The 21991-nt window shown below is 40.8% G+C and overlaps 1 protein-coding gene and 1 long non-coding RNA gene across 3 annotated transcripts in view; one reads left to right on the forward strand and one right to left on the reverse strand.

Moving 5' to 3' along the window:
- Positions 1-459: 459 nt before the first annotated feature.
- On the reverse strand, positions 460-1233 carry LOC131919380 (uncharacterized). The gene is made up of 2 exons (XR_009381243.1): positions 1101-1233; positions 460-571 (listed from the first exon to the last, which is right to left on the reverse strand). It is a non-coding gene; the product is annotated as an uncharacterized LOC131919380 (long non-coding RNA).
- Positions 1234-1372: 139 nt separating this feature from the next.
- Xpo4 (exportin 4) overlaps positions 1373-21991 on the forward strand; it is a 93767-nt gene continuing 73148 nt past the window's right edge. The window contains exons 1-2 of one of the 2 annotated variants that reach the window (XM_059273562.1): positions 1373-1724; positions 20894-20999. In XM_059273562.1, coding sequence (XP_059129545.1) covers positions 1656-1724; positions 20894-20999 — 175 coding nt within the window. In that variant the 5' untranslated portion in view covers positions 1373-1655. Of the gene's footprint in view, positions 1725-20892; positions 21000-21991 lie in introns of those variants that run through there. The other variant, XM_059273563.1, reaches the window with a different exon arrangement.

Raw genomic sequence — 21991 nt, forward strand, 5'->3', positions numbered from 1 at the left:
GTATTTTGGCTAACTTTGTCATCTGGTATTTCTCAAGCAACAAGACAGTCCATTAATTTCTTTCTCAAAAATAGTAAAGATGTCAAATTCAAGAAAGAAAGAAAAAAAACCATCCGGCTGGGTATGCTGGAGTATGCCTTTAATGCCAGCACTGGGGAGGCAGAGGTAGGTGGATCTTTGTGAGTTCTACGACAGCCAGAGCTACATAGAGAAATCTTGTCTCAAGAAAAGGGGCAGGGGCGGCAGGGGTGGGATGGGGGGCTGGAGAGATGGCTGGGTAGTGCTGCTCTTCCAGAGGACCTGAGTTCTGTTCCCAGTACCCACACGGCAGCTCACAAATGCCTGTAACTAAAGTTACACACCCTCACACAGACATCCATGCAGGCAAAACACCAACGCACATAAAATAAATACATCATTAAAAAAAATAATACAATTTTGTTTGGAGACACAAAACCAAAGGGGGGGGGCAGATTTATTAATCTCAGGGAAAACCAGAAGGCTTCAACAGAAGGAACTCACAAACGTGGATGCAGCCCCAGAAGGTAGAACAGGCACTCAGTAGCAAACTCTGAAAAAGGAGATGGGAGATGTCAGCTCAAAACAATGCAAGTACTTCACCAAGGCACCCTTTAAAACACTGAACTAGCTAATGTCAGGAGCACCCGCTTGGATACAGACTTACAAAACAGAAAATTAAAACAAAGAACAACAACAACAAAACCCCTCAAGAACAACGGGATAGAAGACCGCGTTGCAGTTACCGTAAAACACCTTTTATTACAGATCTTATACTTAGCATTACTATTATGAACCCCTGAAGCACAAAGCTGGTGGCAGCTGAGCTCTTTCTGGATTCAGGAAGCCAGGTGGTTAAGGAGAGGGTTTCAAGCAAGAAAAACCCAACGCAACCCAAAGAGAAAGAGTAGCCGGGCAGTGGTAGCACAATGCCTTTAATCCCAGCACTCAGGAGGCAGAAGCAGGAGGATCTCTGTGAGTTCGAGGCCAGCCTGGTCTACAGAGTGAGTTCTAAGACAGCCAGGGATACACAGAGAAATCCTGTCTCGACAAAAAAACAAAAAACAAAAAACAAAACCAACCAAGAATGCAATCGTCGGATGCCCCCTCCTCACAGCAGGAGCAGGAAACGCATGAGTCCTGGGCGTAGGTGCATCTTTAGGAGAACAACGGCAGAGCGCTGCCAAGGCTAAGAGATCTTGCTCCACGCTGGAGAGCCTAAACGAGGGAGAAGCAGCTACCGCACCGGCTGGACACCGGTCCCCTGCCCGGCACCTAATGGGCTGCGCCGCTCGAGTTCCGGCCCGCGCGGCCCGCACGCAGGGAACCGCGCATGCGCAGAGCCCAGAGCCGCGCGGGATGCCCGGCCGCGGCTGACAGAGCCAACCGCCCGGCCTCGTCCGGTGCCGGCTGCCGCCGCCGCCGCCGCCCTCACTGCAGCGCCGCGACCGGGCTCACGCTTCTCTCCTCCCAGCTGCTCAGGACTCGGCGGTCCCGTCAGGCCGCTGAGGGCGCGACGCCGACGGCGGCTGCGACGGCCCCGGAGGCGCGAGAGGCGCCGGGGTCGCGGCGGCGATTGGCCGGCCGCGGCGCCTGCTCCCAGAATGCAGCGCATGGCGCGTCATTGAAGAGAGACCATGATGGCGGCGGCGCTGGGGCCCCCAGAAGTGATCGCTCAGCTGGAGAACGCGGCCAAAGTTCTGATGGTGAGAATGCCGGGCCCCGAGAACCGCGGGATCCGTGGGACTCCGGCCGGCTCTTCCGCGTCAGGCCTGCTGTCCGCTGGATTGGTGGCCGGGAAGGGCCTTGGGATGAACCCTGAAGTGGTGGTGGCGTGGCGCAGGATTCTCCATCCTACTTTCCTCCTGCCTTGGTCCTTTACTTTCCAGAGCTGTCCCCTTCCCTGGCTGCCCTACTCATCAGCCTGGCATTGGGGTGTAGCGGTGTAGGATGGAGAGTTTCCTGTGCCTCCTGCTTCGCCCTATATCTCGCAGGGCAGACTGGGTAGCAGAGCCAGGCACGGGGAGGGAGGTTGGGGTGAACCCCGTAGGACTTGGGTCAGGGTACAGTCTTGAGATTGTTTGCATGACGCTGAGGAGTTGATACTATTGGGGGGGGGGATGGCATAGTCTGGGTGCTGTTAGCAGCCCTTGTTCCCTCGTGCATCGGGTCCCCCTGCTCTTTGCCTGACATGCAGGCAGCTCTGGGTAACCGCAGCCGGCACGTGGACGGAGCGACAGGAAGGAGGGAGGCCAGTCTTTAGGACCAAGGTCGTTGGGGCAAAACTTGGTCCAGGACCGAGCTCCATGTGGGTTTCGAGTTTTGGAAAACTGACTCCGTGGTACTCTTTAACTTAAGTCTTAAAACTACCACCAAGTCGTTTGATGAGGGTGTTTGAGCAGGACGAGTCAGGATTATAAACAGTGTTCTACATAGGGAGCAAAAGTAAGGATAAACTGTGTTCAGCTACTCAGTAAACTGTTTTTATGTTCGCTGGCCTAGCTTGATTTCTTTCTTTCGTTTTTCTTTCTGTAAATTATGACAAGTGCGTTTGTAGATTATTATTGTTTTTGAAATTTAGAGGTTCATTTTATTACTTGAAACGATTTAGACTTTCTAAGAATTGAATGCAGCCAGATTTTTTTCTACCCTGGATTTTTTTTTTTTTTTTTTTTTTTTTTTACTTTTAGGCTAGTGAGGATTGTGTTGGAGAATCATCATTATGTCTAAGACTATTTTAGCTAGGGCCTGGAGGTCTGGTTCAGTGGAGCACATGATGCTCTTCCAGAGGACCTGAGTGGGTTCCCAGCACCTATGTCAGGCGGTTCCAGCCACTTGTAACTCCAGTTCCTGGGGCACCTGCACTAACATGCACATACCCACACGTGGACATAAACACATAATTAAAAAATAATGTTAAAACATTGTTTAGTACCATCCATCAAGTTTTGTCTTCCCATACAATATCAGATGCTTTAGCTTTTAGAAAGTGAGAAGAGGGGCTGGAGAGATGGCTCATGAGTTAAGAGCACTTGTTGCTTTAGCAGAGGACCCAGGCCTGAATGCACTTGGTGACTCAAAACCATCCTTCAGTTCCACAACCATGGCTCCAGTTCCAGGGGATCCCATGACCTCTTCTGACCTCCACAGGCCATGTGGGTAAAAAACATAAATAAATTGTTAAGAGATTATGGATTACAAACTTAAGCTTAATAAAGTTTACTAAAATTCCCAAATACAGCACCCTTGAAATACCCGAAATTTTCCGAGGAGCTAGGAGTATTGTTTTTTATTAGATTTTGATTGAGCAATACCACATTGCTCTAGTATTTAAATTGATAGTTACTTGATAATGTTCATCAGTGGCCTGATGGAATGTGGTATTTGTACTTGGCAATGCATCCTTTCTCTTTCCTGGTAAGGCTGGTTTTTTTTTTAATTTTTTTTTTATTTTTTATTTTCTAATCAAATGTCTATAGGTGGATGAGAAAATGGTACTGATGTTCTGTTGATTACTAGTTTGGGTTCTGTGTTAGGAATCCTTGTAGCCGCTTTGCACTGTTGAAAGACATTGAGATTCAGAGCTGTCAGTCCCCAGACAGCCAATGTAGACTTCTGAACTCTTTACTCTTTAGCATAGGCTAGGTTAGAACTCACTATGTAGGTAGCCCTTTGAGTGCTGGGATCACAGGCACGAGCTACATCCCTTTGAGTTTTTTATTCAACATGTTGTTTCTCAAAATCAGCATATTAATTATCCTGTTACATTTTCTTTTTTGATGGGAAATTTCTGTAGTGGTACATTTATAATCAGTCTTTTAAGATTATGGAATAAAGTGCCAGACATAAAGTATTGGACCTACAGGGTGACAGGTCAAGAGGGCTGGTGAGATGGGTCACTGGGTAAAGGCTCTTGCCACCAAGCCTCAGACCTGTGTTCAGTCTCCACATGGCAGGAGAAAACTGACCCTACCCTGAATTCCAGGAGGGTACCAGTGGCACATTTGTGAGTACACACAAAATAAATAAATAAATGTTAAAAAAATTAAGGTATTTGTAAAGTTTATAAATCTTGGCATAAGTAATGATTTTTGTCTGAAAGGTATTAATAGGAGATGTTTTCTGTAAATACTGCTTAGTTCAAGACCATAAAGTTGCTTGTTAGAGAATGCATTTGAAGGTAGACGAGCTAGAGTGATAAAGGGCTAGTGTAAGTTAGTCACAGGGTATACAAGTAAAGTTGTCTGTTCTGAAAACGTTGTGGAAGTTGGACAGGGTCTCACTTTGTAGCCTTGGCTGACTTGGAACTCCCTATGTAGATCAGGCTGTCCTGCTTCTGCCACCAAGTGCTGGAATCAAAGGTGTGCACCACCACATATGTGGTTTGGTTCTGAGACAGGGCCTGACCTGGAACTTGCTGTGTGGTCCACGCTGCCTTGAATTTTCTGTCTCCCTGCCTCAGCCTCCTGAGTGCTAGGATTATATGTATGCACCACCTTGGATGCTTGGAGAAGTATTTAAATAAGCTTCCTAAATTCACTTTTCAGAAAGATTCAGATTGTTGACTTTTTTTTTTTACATAATTTTATTGATTCTTTGGGAATTTCACATCATGCACCCTAATTCCACTCACCTCCCAGTCCCCCAATATAGGGTGTTAACTTTTGCTGAAAAAATTTAACTAAATTTTTTCAGAGGTTGGTAGATATTTTACAGAGTAAAACCAACCATACTCTTTGCTAACATTCTCTTCATTGAGCGTTTTCCTGATGTCAGATTTAATCAGGTTACCTGAATGTGGACTTGAAAACTTGGTGTTGAAGATACACATTTTATCACTCACAAATTATAGGAGAAATACTGGAATGAATTATTTTAAAGTAAATCAGTACACAAAGATTTCCCACCCAATTCCCCCTTATGTAATCTGCATAACAGTTTAAATATGCTTTGACCTTTTCCACTGGCTTTTACAGCACACAGCCTAAGGTTTTTCCTTTTCCTTTTATGTATTTTTGCGTGAATGACATACTATGAGTATTATACCTGACTTAAAACAGTCTTATCGATACCTTTCTGAACAGTTACCACTCAGGCTATAAAGTATGTGATGTGGGGCAATCACAAGTCTCCTAAACGCTTTTTCCTACTCTTCAGAGGTGACTCCTGAGTCTCCATATGCAACTTCTCTAGTATTATAAAAGCATACACACAGGCCTACGAGCCAAGGTGGCTCACGAATTTAATCCCAGCACTTAGAGTGCAGAGACAGGTGGATCTCTGTGAGTTCGAGGCCAGCCTGGTCTACAGAGCAAGTTCCAGCCAGAGCTACATGGAACCAAAACAAGCAAGCAAAAACTAAAAACCAAAATCAAACAGAAGACAAGCAAACAAAAGAAAATATGTCAGGAAGAATAAGGAGAATAGCCAAGAACTTTTTTATTATTATTATTATTATTATTATTTTTTTTTTTTTTTGGTTTTTTGAGACAGGGTTTCTCTGTGTAGCTTTGCGCCTTTCCTGGGACTCACTTGGTAGTCCAGGCTGGCCTCGAACTCACAGAGATCCGCCTGGCTCTGCCTCCCGAGTGCTGGGATTAAAGGCGTGCGCCACCACCGCCCGGCTTATTATTATTATTCTTAAGACAGGTATCTCTACATAGGCCTGACTGTCCCAGAACTCGATACATAGACAAGGCTCACCTTGAACTCAAGAGATCCGCTTGCCTGTGTCTCCCAAGTGCTGAGATTAAAGGCATGTGCCACCACACTTGGCCATCAAGAACATTTTTAAAGCAAAAATGATTACTAAAGTGTGTATAGAAACTGCAATAATTGAGCTGCTAGTGCATTAACGTGGAAAAGAATAGAAAGTTGTAACAGAATGGTCCATAGCAACTAATTAGGATGATGCTTCAAGTTGTCAGCATAAGGGGAACTAGACACTGCTGGAAGTATAAAATATGACACGTTTTGATAAAAAGTTTAGTATTATGTTCCAGAAACCTTAAAAATTCATAAAATTTTTTGACCTCAGTTTTTTCACTTCTAGGCATTTATTCAGTCTATACAAGTAAACTGGTCTTCTATGATATTTAATGAAAATTTATGGAATTAAAAAATGTAGATCTAATAATTGTAGTAACTTTAAACTTTTTTTAAACGATTTATTTGTATTTTATGTGCATTGGGGTGTTTTGTTTGCATGTATGTCTGTATGAGGGCATCAGATCTCCTGGAACTGAAGTTACAGACACTTGTAAACTGCCATGTGGGTACTGGAAATTGAACCCAGGTTCTCTAGAAGAGCAGTCAGTGCTCTTAACCACTGAGCCATCTCTCCAGCCTGTAAGGTGTTTGTTGGTTTGTTTGTGGGGATGGGGTAGTTTGAGACAGGGTCTCTTTGTGTGGCTCTGGCTGTCCTGGAACCCCCTATGCAGATCAAGCTGGCTGCAAATTCACAGATCTGCCTGTGTCTGCTTCCCTAGTGCTTGGATTAAAGGTGTGTGGCACTACACCCAGCCCAGTTTTGTTTTTTTTTAAGTGGAAAAATCTGAGTGGATATGGAAAGATGTTCAAGGTAAGTGAGATAAAGGTACAGAAAAGAATTTATGACCTATTTTGATTTATTAAAAAAAAAAGCCGGGCGGTGGTGGCGCACGCCTTTAATCCCAGCACTCGGGAGGCAGAGCCAGGCGGATCTCTGTGAGTTCGAGGCCAGCCTGGTCTCCAAAGCGAGTTCCAGGAAAGGCGCAAAGCTACACAGAGAAACCCTGTCTTGAAAAACCAAAAAAAAAAAAAAAAAAAAAAAAAATCTAGCAGGGTGTGGTGGTGAATGCCTTTATTCCCAGCACTTTGAGAAGCAGATACAGGCGAATCTCTGAGTTTGAGGCCAGCCTGGTCTACATAGATCAGTAGTTCTTAACCTTCTTCAACCCTTTAATATAGTTCCTGTTGTGGTGACCTCCAACCATACAATTATTTTTGTTGCTATTTCATAACTGTAATTTTGCTACTGTTGTGAATGGTAATGTAAATATCTGATATGCAGGATATCTGCTATGCAACTCCTGAGAAAGGGTCGTTCACCCCCAATAGGTTCTTGACCACAGGTTGAGAACCACTGACAGAGTTCAGGTACAGGCAGAGCTACATAGTGAAACCCCCACCCCTAAGGGAAAAAGAGGAAAGAAAAAAGAAAAAAACCTGCATGTGTTTGGTATACTTAGAACACAAATCATAAATATTGTATCAGTTTTATAAATAGATATTGTATATTTTATAAAAGTGCTTGTTTTTTTCTTTCAAGACAGGGTTTCTCTGCGTTGTACTGGTTGTCTTAGAACTCTGTAGACCACGCTGGCCTTGAACTTGGAGATCTACCTGCCTTTGCCTACCAAGTGTTGGGATTAGTGCACCACCACACCCAGCTAAAAGTGCTTTCTTAAATGTCTTACAGTTATTTTTATTTTCGTGAGCAGTTTTTAAAAATATTTGTCTTTATGCTTACTGATGTGCTTGTTTCTGTGTGTTGGTATGTGCATATAAGTGTAGTTGCTCACAGTGGCTAGAGGTATTAGACCCCTCTGGAGTTAGCAGTTGTGAGCTGTATAATGTGGGTGCTGGGGCTTGAACTCAGGTCCCCTGCAAGAGCAGCGCACACTCTTCACTGCTGTACCATCTCTCCAGCCCCCAGAATTTTTTTTAGTTGGCAACTATATGTATTTGGGGGGACCAGATGATGTTTAAATACACACACACACACACACACACACACACACACACACGTATATTGTGTGATGTTCAAATCATGTCTTTTATCTTAAAGAAAATTATAAGTGTGCCATAGCTCACTAAGCTGGGCTTGTAGTTTTGATTTGTAGGTCAGGTTATTCTATTTCCACAGATTTGTGTAATTGTGCTAGTTTAGCATAATTTGGTCAACAAATAAAGAGAAAATGCATTTCAAATGAGAAAAAGTTAATAGAAGAGAGATGGGGATTTATTCTCTATTCCCTTGTAATTGTGGGAAAAGTTAGGTTGGCTCTAAAGTAACAATATTTCAGAGTAGAGCCTTTCAAAGTTTAGAATGTGTATAATCAGTCTTGGGGTGACTGTTAAGATTGCAGATTTCATTGCCTTGCCTAGAGATATTACATGAAATCCAGAGTCTGCTTAAGGGGTGAAGGAATTTATTAGGGAGGAAAACTCACTGCAGCACGGGAGATTTATTGTAGGGTAGCCCCGAGCCACGCACTGGGGCAGGTATTTCAAGGTCATAGGTAGGTAGGACAGTTAGTTACCTGTTACCTGAAGTCCTGAAGTCCTGATTAGGTAGGCAATATTTCATTCTATTCCCTGATCTTCAGTGACTGAAGCCTTTAGGTCTGAAAGCTTAGCAGAGATGTTGGCCCTGCTTTACATTCCAGCAGTTCCCACCAACAGTCTTGTTTTTCTACCAGGGCTGCCTACTTAACTGGCAGGGCCCAGTACAAATGAAGATGTTAAAAAGGAGGTTGAAAGTGCTGCTACAAGTTGTTTAATATTTTATTATGAAATGGGTGGCAGGGAGATGGCTTAGTTGGTGAAGTGTGTACTGGGCAAGCATGAGGACCTCCATTCAGATCCCCAGAAGCCAGATGCAGAAGTGCATGTCTGTAATCACAACACTGGGAAGACAGTCAAGCAGATCCATGGAGCCTGCTGGCCAGCCAGCTTAGCCAATTGGTGAGCTCTGGGTTCAAAAAGAGACTTTGTCTCAAAAAGATAAGGTGGAAAGCAGTAGAGGGAGGCACTCAGCATCAACCCCTAGCCTCCTCATGTGCATTTGATAGTCGTTTGAGGTGACTGTTGTATTTGAGAAGACTGTGCTATAGAGGAAGGCAGGTAGTTCCTCTCAGTCCATGGGAGAGTCGGAGAGAGATTTCTCAGGTTTGAACAGACCCTTTTTTCTTCCAAAGGACAGTGGCAGGCTTTGGGTAAATGATGGCTTGCCAAGCTTCTTCGTGCCCTTCTCCCACTGAAGGTCTCTCTGGCCACTGCCGTTTTCTTAGTTCTGCTGTTTTCCATCCCCACACAAGGCATTTCCTGTGCAACTCCTCTGTCTGACGGATGTTCTTCACTTTTCAGGGAAGCCTGCCTTTGTCAGCCTGGAACGTGAGGTTTACCTGTGCTATACTCCCTGCCTGCATTCAGAACTGCCTTTGTGGTGTTTGATGAATGCTAGTCTCCCTTGTTAGACTCTTAATACACATTTAGTTTGGGGACCTTACTTGCTTTTCCTTGACAGTTTATACCTAGCATCTGGCACAGGGCTTGTCATAGAGCAGTTGCTTTAGTATACATTGAAGAAAACGAGTGACTCAATGCGGAAGCGAGTAGGTTGTTGTGACTCAGAGGAAATTGCCACCATAATTACCTTGAGTTTGCCCGTTGGTGGGTCTTGGGAGTTGTGGAAGTTGTGAGACTGTTGAAGGTGGTCAACAAAGGTGATGAGAGTCTGAACAAGATTGGGGTAGAGAATGTATTAATTTTAATTTTTTAATGCCAGAATAACTGTTGAGAGAGAAATGACTGTATATATATTTGGGGAAGTGGAGGACTACTTCCCCAAACAGGCCTAGGCTTTATTTTCTTGATATTCATGTTAAAAATTAATAAAAACTTTATTGTAATCTATAATATAGCCATGTTTAATTATCAAATTATTTGCTTTCACCTACCAGGTGGGGTCATAGAAAAGTCATACGTGTGTGTGTGTGTGTGTGTGTGTGTGTGTGTGTGTGTGTGTGTGTAAGCACATGTGGATAAGTTATTGAAATCATGGAATTGAAAGGCAGTATTGTAAAGGGTCTGAAATATCTGGTTTTTTGCTCCAACAATGATGGTCTGTGTGATATTTAGCAAGTCAGTTAACATCGATGTCTGCTAAAATAGAGTAATGAATGGGACTGGAGACACAGCTGAGTGGCTAAGAACAGGTGATGCTCTTTAGGAGGACCTAACTTCAGGTCCAGCACCCACGTTAGGTGCCTCACAACCTCCTTTAACTCCAGGATCCTATCCTCTGACTTCCAAGGGCACATGTACTCACATGAACACACCCACACAGAGACCCCTCCTATACATAATTACAGTTAAAATGAATCTTACAAAATTAAATAAATCAGGGCAATGAAATTTTAAAAAGAATGGAACAGAATTTGGAGTCAGCGCAGCAAGTAAAATGTTCTTACTGTCCAGCCTGATGACCTGAGTTTGATTTCTGAAACCCATGTGGTGGAAGGTAAGACCCAACTCCTGTAAGTTGGTGTGCTGAGGTGTGTACACACACACACACACACACACACACACACAAATAAATAAAGGTAAGAAAATTAAAATTTAAAATGTCTTGGGAGTTAGAAAAGATTAAGCAATTTATCTTAAAAGTGCTTAGTATAGTGTCTGGGACATAGTAAGTGCTTTATAAATGATAGCTGGTTTTTGAACCTTAATATATCATAATAGCCTCACATCAAAGCATATAAAGTCAAGACAGCCTTAGAGTACTAAGTATTTATCGACTTACTTAACTTTCAAGTATTGTGACCTGCTGGAATTTGCTTTGCTCTCCAGTGTGGCCATAAGGGGCTGTTGACATTTGCAATGGTACACATGGTATGTGTGACTTGGGTCCTAGAACCCTGGCTAAGGAATCGGGGGAATGAAGGACAGACACAGTACAATGAAGCTAGGGTCCAGTGGGGTTCTCTAATGTTTCCATTCTACTACCAGTTCAACCTGGACCTCAGGGTGTTGATTAGGTATAGAGCAGGGGGAGGGACTAGCTAGTTTGGGAGGAGGTCTCTATAGGTGAGCAATGTCAGGCTGTAAACACCTGAGAGGAGGAAGCTACAGTACCTGGTTTGGCACACATTGTTCATAAGCCATATTTGGACTCCCCAGACTGACCCATGTGGGTAATGGCTTTGTCAGTTTCCCATGGACGAATTGGTCTCGGAGTCTGCAGCCGTCTGTGCCTATGTCAAAGCACACAAAACTCACTCAGGACCTAACTCAGGGCTTCCTTTTGTACCCTCCAGTAGTGGCTATGTGCTATACAACACATGTCTTTGTGTATCTCTGCATTCATCTTCTGGTTTGTAAATTACTGATCCCTATTTGAAATATGCTGACTTTATTCCAGTTGTTGGCATTCCCACTGTCCAAATGCACTAGTAATGGATTCTAGACATCCGTTTTGACAGGCCATGTCTTCTTACTCTGGTTCCTTTTCTTGGTCTTGCATCTTCAAAACATAGCACTTTATAAAATATCAGTAGTGCACATATTGCTAAAGAGAAGATGGACATACCTGTTGCTTTATGAATATAAATTTCATTTTTAGACTTATAAACACCAATTAGAACGATCATATAGGCTGGGTATGGTGTGCATACCTTTAATTTCAGCACTTGGGAGGCAGAGGCAGGTGAATTGTGGGTTTGAAACCAGCCTGGTTTAAATAGTGAGCTCCAGGCCAGCCAAGCCTACACTATAAAAAAAATAAAAATAAAAAAATAAACAAAACATAATGTTCAGTGATTTTTAAAATTGATTAAATGATTAAAAATAATTTTTAAATAATTTTTTAAAAAATCATTGTTTAATATACATCTATCTTTAGCATATCTTTATTTTGAGACAGTTGATCAAGTATGAACTGCTTCAAAGTTGAAAGCATGTTATCACATTTGTGTATCCATTTGTTACATTTATTTATTTTGAGGCAGGATCTCACTATGTAGCCTTGGCTGGTGTGGAGTGTGAAGAGATTTACTTGCCTCTGCTTCCCCAGTGCTGGTATTAAAGGCATACACCACCAGGCCTGGCCATGCACTTGTTCTTTGAGAAACAGTCTCCTGTCAGGACCTGGGACTGATTAAGCTGGGCTGGCCGGCCAGTGAGTCCCAGAGATCTGAGTGTCTCTGCCTCACAAATAGAGGATTACAAATGTGCTCCACCACATGTAGCTTTTGTGTGGGTGCTGGAAATGGAACTCAGCATTTTACTGACTGAGTCCTTTCTGCAGCCTTTTAGATACCATTTTAGCAAAACAGGTTGCCCTGTATTCTTGACACTGAAGTAATTATGCCAGACTGAATAAGAATGCTCGTTTTGTTGAGAGAGAGAGAGAGAGAGAGAGAGAGAGAGAGAGAGAGAGAGAGAGAGATTTTTATTTATTTATTTTGTGTATATGTGAATGTATACGTGTGTGCAGGTGCTTGTGCAGACTAGAAGAGGACATTGGATCCTCTGAGTTGCAGGCAGTTGTTACGGGTGCTGGGAAGTGAACTCTGATTCTCTCTGAGAGCCATTTCTGTAGCTCCCATTCTTTAATTGGTTGTATGATGTGAGATATATTTGTTGTTTTGACCTACTAGTAGATCCACTGCTTTTATGTGATTTTAGCCAGAGAGTTGCTTAAGATATGCAGTTAGCTGTTGGATGGGGAGGAATACAGGGTTTCAAGTTAACAAAAAAGCGAGTAGACTCTGACATACCCATGTGCCCAATTTCTACATAGCAGATCTTAGTACATTTTGTTTAGTCTTCTAAGAAAGTATAATTGAAGCTCCCTTTGACACTACTCCCTAGCTTGTGTTTCTTCTTCCACAAAGGTACATAGCTTTAAAGTTACTTATCAGCTGTGTGTGGAAGTGAACACCTAAAATCTCAGCATTTAGGAGGCTGAGTGGTGTGTTAATGTTTTCAAAGAAGATACATTTCTGCTCATCCTGGATAGGTCACAAAAGACAGACTAAAGAAATGACTCCATCCAAGTGTACCTTGGAGAACCAATGGGTTTAATTGGAGCTACTCATAGAAGCATGTGTGAGACACTACTAGGAGCATAGACAACTTTTGGCTAGCTACATAAGTGAGAAGTCTATCTCCTTCAGCAAGTGCTAGTGGTTTTTGTATACTTGAGGAGGGGCAAGGCCTCATGTATCTGGTGAGCCTCCGGTGAGCTGTCTGTAGGGCCCGTGTATGAGTGTTACCTGTGAGCTGCCTTATGGACCTACCAAGTCCTCCTTCCACAAGGGAATGATAGTGGGCCTTGTCCTGTGAAGATCTTGAGCAGGTAATTATAGGTGCCCGAATTTCAAGAGGACAAGAGCCTTGTCTAACCCAGAGCAGTTTGCAAAACACTGAGGTAGGAGGACATGATCACACTGTCGTTCAGGCTGGCCTTGAACTCACTGTACTTCTGCTTCAATGTCCTGAGTGCTGGCATTATAGGTGTGTGTACTACTGTACCTGGATTTGAGTGTGTTTTTGTGTTTATTAGTTATTTTTACTTTCTACTCTAAGTTGTCTAGCATATGGTTATTAGCCATTTTTCTTTTGCATTTTGATTTACTTGGATTGAAGTTGATGGTGTAGAACACAAAGCCCTCAAAGAACATCTTCAAAAAGATAGCCTTGGGCTGGCATGAAGACTCAGTGGGTAAAGACGCTTGCCACCAAGCCTCACAACCTGAGCTTGGTCTCTGGGACCCACTTTGTGGGAGGAGAGAGCTGAAGATAGCTTTACTTTTCTTTCCCATGAAGCCTGGAGTTAGTATCAGTGTTGGTGTAGTGATTCTAGATGTCAGCAAGTGCTCCAGATTTTTTTCTCTGTTTTCTTAATTTTGGGGAGTGGGGAAGGGGGTTCCATCTTCTAGCTTATGGCTTTAGGAAGTGAGTAGAGCTGCACACATCCATGCCATTTCAAGGGAGGAGTAAAAGGTGTATTTGCAGCTGAATCACTTCTAGAGAATTCCATTTAAAAGTTCGCTAATCTCATATTGGCTAGAATGAATCTTATAGCTGCTCCTAGGGAGGAGAAGTTCACTAGGAAATATAACTTAGCAGGGTGTATTGCTCTATAACTAAAGTTAGGATTGTCTTGTGATAGAAGAAAAGGCTCAGATATGGAGGACATAGGTGTCATCTTGATTACTATTTATTTAGTGTGTATGTATGTGGGCATACTCTTACTTAGGAAGTACATGTGGAGGTTAGAGGACAACTTGGTTATTTCCTTCCATCATGTGGGTCCTGGGGAATCAAACTCAGGCTGTCAGGCTTGGTGGCAAGAACCTTTACCCATTGGGCAATCTCACTGATCCTTAAAAAAAAAAAAAAAAAAAAATCTTACGGCTGGGCAGTGGTGGTGCATGCCTTTAATCCTAGCACTTGGGAGGCAGAGCCAGGTGGATCTCTGTGAGTTCGAGGCCAACCTGGTCTACAGAATGAGATCCAGGACAGGCACCAAAACTACATGGAGAAACCCTGTCTCAAAAAACACAAAAACAAAACAAAACAAAAAACTTAAAAAAAAATTACAAAGTATTAGTTTTTGTTATGTGTTTTTTACTCTTGTGAGAGTTTTCAATTTTTGCTTAATAACCCAGTGTTAATTTTAATGCAATCTGTATCTTGTAAAAATCAACTGATGTTTCACTTTACTTACAGTGACTTCAATATTTAGAAGACTAATTGTGATATAGTTGAACTTACTAATTTTAAAAAAGAATTTGTATTTGTTATTGTTTAAGAAGCTTTTCACTGCCCTTGATAAACCTGTGGTTTTTTGTTTGTTTGTTTGTTTGTTTTTTTTGGTTTTTTGAGACTGGGTTTCTCTGTGTAGCTTTGCGTCTTTCCTGCATCTCACTCTGTAGACAAGGCTGTCCTCGAACTCACAGAGATTCTCCTGCCTCTGCCTCCTGAGTGCTGGGATTAAAGGCGTGTGCCACCACCACATGGCAAACCTGTGTTTTCTTCCTAAAGTTTTCTGTTTCATTTTTAAATCTCAAGTTTTCCTATGTATAGAATATATCTATTACTTTGTGCGAAATAACGTAGGTTATCTAGTTGTTACTGCCCCAGCCGCCTGGCCAGTCTGACCTTTCACTGATGTGTCTTAACTGAGGTCATGGTCTGTTCCTGGGGATTCTCTCTGCATGTTTTCCTTTTGCTTCAGAATAGGGTGTGTGTGTTAAAAAAAAGTCTTTTTGCTCTAATGCTTTTTTAAAATTTTAACCATTCTTTCATAAGTGTCTGTCTGGGTTGGCAAGCTTTTGGCCCTTTTCATGTGATTAGGACTGCACAGCCCTATAAACCTTGCTGAGATTTTAACAGGATTGTATTATATGCTTACTTTTAAGTGTAGGTCTTATGCCATTGGCTTCTCATTGCCAGTGGGACCCTGAAATGCACATAAATATCTATCCTTGAGGGCTGGAGGGATGGCTCAGAGGTTAAGAGCACTGACTCCTCTTCCAGAGGTCCTGAGTTCAATTCCCAGCAACCACATGGTGGCTCACAACCACCTGTAATGAGATCTGGCGCCCTCTTCTGGCCTGCAGGCATACATGCTGTATACATAATAAATAAATAAAATCTTAAAAAAAAAAAAAAAAAAAAAATATCTATCCTTGAGATTTCTCTCTGACTGTGCTGCTGAGATGGAATTAGGAGCCAGCTTCTCTGATTGCATATCCCATTCTTGCCATCAAAGTGAGATATGGGTTGTGTAAAGGGTTATGAGATAATGTAGAACTGTCTGCAATCAGGAAAAAATTAAGAGGGAGGAGGAGAGATGAGGAAATCCATAAGGCTGTATGGGAAAGAGAAGGGGACACAAGTCAAGAAAGTTGTGAGGAGTATTTTGCAATGAATTGGAGAAGATGGTAAAAGATGAAGGGAGTCTTTTTTTTTAAACATTTCATAAAATCTTTATTGACAAATAATTAACATAGTATACAATTTGCCTGTTTGCACAATTTGGTAGACTTTAGTCCAGCATCCTCATAGGCCCATGACACCATCACCACTTTCTATTTTAGAACATCACTGTCTTCAATTTTATACACACATATAATGTATGGTCCACCTTATTTTTTAAATGAACATAATATTTGCAATTGTAACCATTTTTAAGTTCACAATTCAGTGGCATGAATTATATTCAAGATATTAGTTATACTCATGATATTCATTAATTACACTCAAAATATTAATTACATTTGTGGTATTCATTGATTAAATTTTCAATATTTATTCAATAACTATATGATATTCATTAATTACATTAATTGTATTGATTTATTACATTCATTACTGTCCATTTGTGGGGCTTTTCCATCACACAAAACAGAAACTATACTTAGGAAATCATTGCTCTATGTTCCTTTCCTCTCCGTCTTGAGATAACATCTAATCTTTCTGTCTCTATGAATTTGTATATTCTATATATTTTATATAATACAATTCTATAGTATTTGTCATTTTTTAATGTAAAAACATTTTATGTACAACTACAGGAGAAATAATCTACAGATAGCTTGAACATAAAAACAGGTTATAATTCAAAAGTCCAGGGTTATTTGAAACTGGAAAATATTTTCTCTGTTGGAAATAGTAAAAATGATAACATTTCCCAATAAGCCCTTTTAAGTTAAATAATAGCTGAATTATACATATAAATATTGATTAGATTCTGGGGTACAAAAGAAACACGTCTTTATCTGTTCAGAGAGCTATGTTTTACTTAAGTTGTGTGAGATTCCTATTCATCTTCCCCTTCACTGTTTGATTTATGGCAGACATTTTTCTATAGGCTAATCCATAATCTAAAAAGATTTTAGCTTCTCCTCCTGAAAGTACAGCCAGTATATTCTTTCATCAGCTTGATACAGTACAAATTTTTATCCTAATAGTGAAATGTTTTACTAAAGCTTGCCCAGTGATTGGACAAAACCAAAACTTATTATAAGCCACAGTCATCCTAGGGTCCTCCCTGCTAGGTAGCCTCCCTGGATCTGTGGGTTGCAGTCTGATTGTCCTTTGCTTTGTAAAAAGATGAAGGGAGTTTTGGCAATGGTAGATACATGGAGAGAGTTCAGCATCCTGGGAGGCTTTTAGACACGTCTCATTATTGCCAAGCTTGGTTCTTGGTATGTGGTCACTTTATTTTTTAAACTTCGAAAGTAAGAATAAGATCATTTCTGGGAGAAAGTCTGTCTGAGAAGAGCGGTCTGAGAGATAGGACAGCTTTGGAATATGTACCAGGGCCATCTGGAGAACTTCTTGTAGAGCACTGTGGAACATGGTTAAGTAAGTTTATTATTTATTTAGTTATTTGGGTTTTGTTTGTTGTATTTTTGAGAGAGGGTCTCACTATCAGGCTGGCCTGGAACACATAAAGATCCGCCTGCTTCTGCTCCCTAGTGCTGGGAAACGAGGTCTCTTGATGTAGACCAGGCTGGCCTAGAATCATCTGCCTCTGATTCCTGGGTGCTGGGATAATAGAATAAATGTAAAGTATCAAAATGTATCATCCTATATAAGTAGTTTTAAATTTAGATAGGAACAGTTGTAAGAGCCAAAGGTTCAAGAAAATGTGAAGGGATACTAAAAGTTGAACAAATTCTTCTTGAAGTCTTCACCAGTTGAGTCAAAGGCTACTGATATTTGTGTGTATTTTGTAATTAGAACATGAAGCCATCTATTAATAAAGCTAAGGAAGTGTTAATTAGATTTTTATAGTGTAACTTCCAACCATGTTTTCTCTTCTATTCTCATAGTGTGGTTTTCTGTCTATAAATAGTACCTGATTACTCAGTCTGACTTTCATGTTCCATCTTTCTTGACCTTTATATAATGTTATGTATAGTAAGAACTCCTCATTGTGTACCTCTAGGATAAGCTCTAATGTCATGTGTACTTGAGGTCACATTTTGGTTATGACTCTTACTGACTTGGCTATCTTGGAGATTCAACAATTTCCAAATCTTGGTTTCTCCATTTAAAAAGGGGGAGCTAATTCCTACAAGGATATTCCTGGAATTAATGAACTAATATGTGAAAAGAATTTAGCATTCTACCTGACAGTTTTGTTTTGTTTTTGTTTTTCGAGACAGGGTTTCTCTATGTAGCTTCGCGCCTTTCCTGGAACAAACTCAGTAGCCCAGGCTGGCCTCGAACTCACAGAGATCCATCTGCCTCTGTCTCCCGAGTGCTGGGATTAAAGGCATGAGCCACCACCGCCCGGCTACCTGACAGTTTTAGACTGATTATAACTTTGACTATTACTGACAGTTTAGAACATTCTAAACTGAAGGTCTGTAGAATGGGGATTGGAATTGGTGGCTGTACTGAAGAAAGGCTTAGCAGCATGGTAGTAGTAGCAATTAGAATGAATTGGTGGGTGCAGGGTTTATGAATGTGATTGGTTAATTCTGGTCTCGCCTTGTAGAATCATGTAAGTGCATTACTAACTGGCATGGTGCTAAGCATATAGTCCTTCTCGAATACATTGTGAATAGAAGCTGTTCAAAGACTTTGAACCCCCTTATATATTCAGCATGCTAAAAAGCTAAGCATGTCATTTAACCCCTGCAGAGGTAAATAATCTCCAGAATTCCAGTTTTGAATTCTTCTGGCTCGAGTCACTGTTGCTGTTTACCAGATTTTGTAAACAGATAACTGCTTGTCTGTGCTGGTAGGATGGTGAAGTTGGAGACAGGAGCATCATCTTTTGTATTGGGTTTTGTGAGCTCTGGGTCTTGTGATAGCCTGGATTCATAAGAACACACTCTGTTCTTCCGTGCAGGCCTTTATTTTCCTGAGGATCTGGGATTGGTCTCCTGCCTATCATCTCTACTGCTGTCTCCCCTTACTTCCACTTCTGATACCTTTTATTCCAGATGTGAAGTTGCCAAAAGGTCTCCTTGTCCATTCTCTCCTGAACTTCACAGGCCATGTAAAACATCCTCATGTCTGAATTGGTGTCTTCTATTGCTCTCTGCCTTGTTACCTTGAGATACTGAACCTGGAGCTCACTGGTTCAGCTAGGCTGGCTGATTGAGGAGCTTCCAGGACCTGTCTCTCACCCCTCTAACCACCTCCATAAGTTGCAGTATACATAGTCATGCTTAATTTTACGTGGATGCTGGGGATTTGAACTCAGGTCCCCATGCCTGCATAGCAAGTGCTCTTACCCATAGATCCATCTCCACAGGCTTCTTGGAATTTACTGTTGGAGATAATTTGCTATTTGGAAATTGGTTGCCAAATCATTTTTAAGCACTTTTACAGTCGTTGAGTCTGCCTTTCCTTATATTATGAGGCTGCACTTGAACTCTTGTTCTCAAATAATCTTTCTGCCCCAGCCTGGCAAGTACCTGGGACCATACAGAACAACAGCTTTCTTTCAAGAAAGAATTCATAGTTCTGGACTTAGGAATCTAAAATATATTCTGTCCTGCCACATATGTTGACCTCGTGGTTTTATTGTGTGTTTAATATCCAAATAGGTGTTGAATAATAACCTTTACATTATATGCTATGCATTAATATATTCATACCTTTACTTTTTATAAAGTATATGTGAGTAGTGGAGTATTTTTGCACCATTAACTGAAGAAGGAGTTTTTATTTGTAGAGTAACTAGCATAGGATCATGAGAGGAAAAATAATCTAGACACTGCCCAGGTAGCCCAGTGTTGATTTGCATATATAACTGTGTGATTGGGTGGTATTTACTAATGTGCAGTGTTAATGATGGAAACATTGAAAAACACAACTAATTCTGTTCTTCTGGTGAGAATAAAGTTTGCAGATGAAAGGACAAAACTTGTAATGTAGCGAGCTGCCCAATATTTTGTTAGTAAAACCTAATTAAACTCAGTTCTGTTATAGAAAGTTTTTTTTTTTTTTTTTCTGGAGAACTGTAGAGGGTGCTGTAACCTTAGGAATAACGTGCACTGGCTTTAACTAGCTACAGGAATTCACAGAGCGAGAGTGTCACAGTGTTTAGAGAGACTGATAATACATAATATATTACACTGCTTATTTGAAAAATGTGTTTTCATCTTTGAGATTCTTTGGTATTGTTAAAATTACGATATCTCTTTTCTTTCTTTCTTCCTTCCTTCCTTCCTTCCTTCCTTCCTTCCTCCCTCCCCCTCCCCTCTCTTTCTCTCTCTCTCTCTCTCTCTCTTTTTTGAGATATTGTCTCACTGTGTCATTATGTGTCCTTGGCTGGCCTAGAACTTGTTCTGTAGACCAGGCTGGACTCAAACTTAGATCTACCTGCCTCTGCCTCCCTTCAAGGTGTGCACCACTACACCAGCATGATAGCCTTTCATTATATCATCCAGGTAGATTGTAGAACAATAAACTGTTATTTCCAATCTCATCCCCTTTCCTTCAGTTCTTATTTATATTTATATCAGAAGATAATTAAACTGTGTAATAGGACTATATATTTTAGCTAAGTCTGATTCAGCAGAGAAACAGCTTTGGAAGACAAGTTATTGCACCAAAAGGGAATTTAAAAATCTGGGCAAACTTCAGGAGTTGTTTTGATAAAGTAGATATATTGCTTTTTGGCTGATTGAATGTATTATACAGAGAATTTATACAGTGTTCTATGAATTCCAGACTTTTAACATTTACAGATTTTTTAGTAACTTGGATTCAGTTCCCTCAGTATTGAAGAGTTTTGGCATTTGAAGTTTGTTAAATTAGTCTGAGTGGTAGATTTTGAAGCAAATGATGAGGTTACCTATCTTTTTAAAAATGGTATCGCTGAGTAGCTCCTTTTCTAGATTGTAGGCAGTTTTAAACAGTTTGGAAGCAAAGCTTGTTTCCTTTTTTTCTTTCTGAAACTATATTTTATAGATTTATTTGGAAGTTCTGTACTGTAGTTCCTTAACAACTTAAGCAAAAAGTTTTCCCTTCTCTCCTCTCCTCAAAGTGAAAGGTTTCTCTCCCCAGTAGGTGAAAGGATTGGTGTTGTACAGGCTTTCTCATTCCATTGCTCTTTGTTTTTACTCTAAAGGCACCACCTTCCATGGTCAGTAATGAACAACGCCAGCATGCAGAGCACATATTCCTATCATTTAGGAAATCCAAATCACCATTTGCAGTTTGCAGGCATATTTTGGGTAAGTTTTCTCTTTATAATATTTTGGCATAATCAGATGTTTTTTGTCTTGAATATTAGTTGTTATAAGTCCGTTTTAATGCAAGTAGGTTTGTGCAGTTGGTCACTTTCACTAATGATTTTCCTATTGCAGTTGGTGTATTTAAAGATATTTTGTGAACCAGAAAGAAAGCTTAGGAAGAAGGATCATCTAATGTTTTGGTTTTTCCTTGTTTTCAGATGGTATACCATTATAATAGGAATTGTAATTAAGTTCCCTAATGCTTCTTTGAAAATTAAGGCTTGGGGGGAAGTTACATTATTTTCTCTTTTAATTGTTTTCCAGTTTTTCTTTTTAAAAACTGGTTTATACTCAGCTTCCTTAGCCAAATTAGTCACTTCTGGGAAAGTTATCAATATAAATAAATAAAGCAGTGGTTTGTACTTTTGACAAATTATTTTATGAGTTCTTATGTCTAACACGTACACAGAAGTGGTCTCTTGCAAACAACTATAGGGATGATAGTTCTCTTGTCCAAGATGGCATTTTCTAAGAGATATATAATATGTTGCCATTCACCTCTTCTATACTTCTTGATAATAATAAAAAGGGAGATTTCATTCATTGTTTTTACTTATTTATTTATTTACTTACTTATTTACTTAACTTAACTTACTTACTGATTTGGGTTTTTTGAGGCCCCTCTGTGTAGCCCTGGAACTCAACAGAGATCCATCCGCCTGCCTCTGCCTCCCAAGTACTGGGATTAAAGGCATGCACCACCATGGCCCAACATTGTTTTTATTTTATAACCTGACTACTGTTGGCCTTTTTGCTTAGTTGGAGGTATCTTTCATATTGCTCATACTTAAGGTTCTTAAAAACTTTGAGTCCATTTATTGCTACAAAATTGATTACTTGATAGGAGCTAACACATCGGACTGTGTATTCTTGTGATTTTGGTAGGGTTTATCTGTTGCCAGTACTCTGGTTTCCATACAGAAATCAACTAT

This window comes from Peromyscus eremicus, chromosome 9, assembly GCF_949786415.1.
Source record: "Peromyscus eremicus chromosome 9, PerEre_H2_v1, whole genome shotgun sequence".
Taxonomy (NCBI): domain Eukaryota; kingdom Metazoa; phylum Chordata; class Mammalia; order Rodentia; family Cricetidae; genus Peromyscus; species Peromyscus eremicus.